General features: G+C 47.9%; 1 protein-coding gene across 1 annotated transcript in view; it reads right to left on the bottom strand.

Annotated features, from left to right (window-relative positions):
* KRT32 (keratin 32) overlaps positions 1-524 on the bottom strand; it is an 18,242-nt gene extending 17,718 nt beyond the window's left edge. Inside the window, exon 1 of the mRNA XM_006925105.1 lies at positions 57-524. Within this exon, the coding sequence (XP_006925167.1) occupies positions 57-524 (468 nt within the window). The remainder of the gene's footprint in view (positions 1-56) is intronic.
* Between the last annotated feature and the right edge of the window lie 1,876 nt (positions 525-2,400).

The following is a 2,400-nucleotide window of genomic DNA, read 5'->3' as shown; positions in this document are numbered from 1 at the left end:
GAATGCCAGCCCTTCCAGTCACCTTCCCAGTGAGACTGTTCACTGCCTGCCCTCACCTTCTGCTGGAGCTCCTCAATGGTCCTGAAATAAGACTGGTAGTCAGGAAATACGTTGGGCACTTGGGACTGGCAGGCTTCTTGGATCTTGCTCTCCAGGCTGGCATTCTCCTGCTCCAACTGGCGCACCTTCTCCAGGTAGCTGGCCAGCCGGTCGTTCAGGACCTGCATGGTCTCCTTCTCGCTGCCATTGAAGGTCCCTTCGCAGTACCAGTTGCAGGTACCCATGGAGCTGGAGATGCTATTGGTTGGCCGGCAGCTGCTGGGCCGGCAGGAGCTGGATAGGTAGGTCCTGGAGAGGCAGCTGGCCGGCCGGTAGGTGGTGGGCATGCAGACAGAAGGCACGCAGGTCATGGGCTGGCAGACATAACCCAGGCACAGCTCAGGCCGGCAGCTCATGCTGCCGGAGCAGACAGAAGAAGGCCGAGGGCAGCTCTTGACGGAAGCAGGTGAGCAATTGGATGTCATGCTAGGGAGGCCCCTTCACAGCTGCAGCTATATGGATCACAGCATCGACAGACCCCATCCTGTTCAGGCTCTTTTATACCCTTGGAGTGAGGGGGCTTATACTAGAAAGTCATCATGAGGTGGTGTTGATGTTTATACTTAGCCCCAGAGGAAGATGCTAATTAATTTGTAATTCGGTTTTCAATAAGGTGTTCCTTTCTTCATAAAAGAGGCCAAGTTTGTCATTTGGCTAATATGGGACTCTGAGCTCCTGTCATTGATCCCCAGGGGAGAGCTTCTGGACACATCTTCAAAGGATCAACTCCATGCCTGGGCCCTCATTACCAGGGCGGAGCCACCAAGAGACCACAGAGGCCTGGCGCTGTGCCGCCAATGGCCTTGCCCACTGTGCCCCCACCTGCTTCAGCCTTGAGAAAGGCCACAGTCTATGGATAGCAGCCACTCCTTTTAATGAAAGCATTTATGTGGGAAGAGGCTTGTCCCCTTAAGGAGGAAATGTGTGGGTGACAGAAGCTGCACCGATACTGGCAGTGGAATAAATCGAGGGAGATAGGAAAAAGATCCTCCGAGGCTTCTAAACATGAATCATCTTCCTATTGTTTCTTCCAGGGGAAATATCAAGGAGGAGAGAACAAACTCAAGACACAAACAGAAAGTGTCAGGATCAGGGACATCTTTTCAACTGGACAGAAGCCCGCTCTTAAAAAAGATCAGTTTCATGAACATCTCTGTGAGGTAGATGCTCTAGCTTGACCATCTCTGAATCCTTCCCTTTGGTTCTCACAGCTCCATGTAGAGTTGTCAAGTTCGATTACTGTTTCTCGAACAGACTGAGGCTGGACAGGCTAGACCAGGCTCTACTCTCGCTTTCTGCAATGGTGGACAGAGAGGGCTCACTTTAGGACCTCAGAGATGAAAAGCCATGTGAATCAGCTCCCTTGAGAAGTGAAACTTTGCAGCCCTGGGATGAGCTAAGCCAGGAGACCGAGAGCAAGTATCTCCAATTATAGACGCCTTGGGCATTTCTTAAGAAGGCAACAGGCAAGACCAGTGGTTTTCAGTCCTTGCGTGCAATACTTGCCAGCACACACACTTTGCGTTTAATATGTGTGTATTATATAGCCATTTTTTATTCATTAATTTTCTCAACATTATATTGGAGCATAAGCCCTTGTAACATTTTTCATATTTTTCTAGAAGTGTTGATGAAGAGACAAGGAAGAGAGAGCCCCACCCAGCCCTAATCTCTGAAATTTGTTGCTTACATAAAGTCAGGATAGAGTTGCTATCTTCTAACTTGTTATGTCACTTTACCTCTCTAGGCCTGTTTCCTCATGCAAATTGAAAGGGTTGGATTAAATCATCTCTCAGCTTGATTTGCTGCAACAACCATAAACTCCAGTTCCTTTATCTGGATTAACTGTTTAGAGAAGATGGTGGCATCAGATGGAAGGAGGCATGATAGCAATCCCAACTACATAGAACGAGACTCACTGGACCACCTTTCAAAATCATAACCAGCATGTGTTGAAAGCGTGCAAGTGCCAGACACTGTACTGTGGGCTTGGCGTTAATTTGCCCATTTCATCTTCACTTTAAAAAGCTATAAGATAATTAGTATTGTAATAAGGTGTGGCAATGGTTCTCAAAGTGTGGTCTCCAGACCAGTATCATCAACATTCCTCAGGAACATGTTAAAAAGGCAATTTCTCAGGTCCACTCCAGACCAACTGAATCAGAAACTCTGAGGGTGGGGCCCATCCACCTGTATTTAACGGGTCCTCCAGGCAGGTTTGAGAACCGCTGAGGTATAAGAACACCTGCCACCAGAAGTCCTTTTGCAAAAAAAAACACTTGTAAAAACAAATAACAAAGT

The sequence above is a fragment of the Pteropus alecto genome, unplaced genomic scaffold (genome assembly GCF_000325575.1).
Source record: "Pteropus alecto unplaced genomic scaffold, ASM32557v1 scaffold98, whole genome shotgun sequence".
NCBI lineage: Eukaryota > Metazoa > Chordata > Mammalia > Chiroptera > Pteropodidae > Pteropus > Pteropus alecto.
The sequence above is the reverse complement of the archived record's forward strand: the minus strand, read 5'-3'. Positions and strand labels throughout refer to the sequence as shown.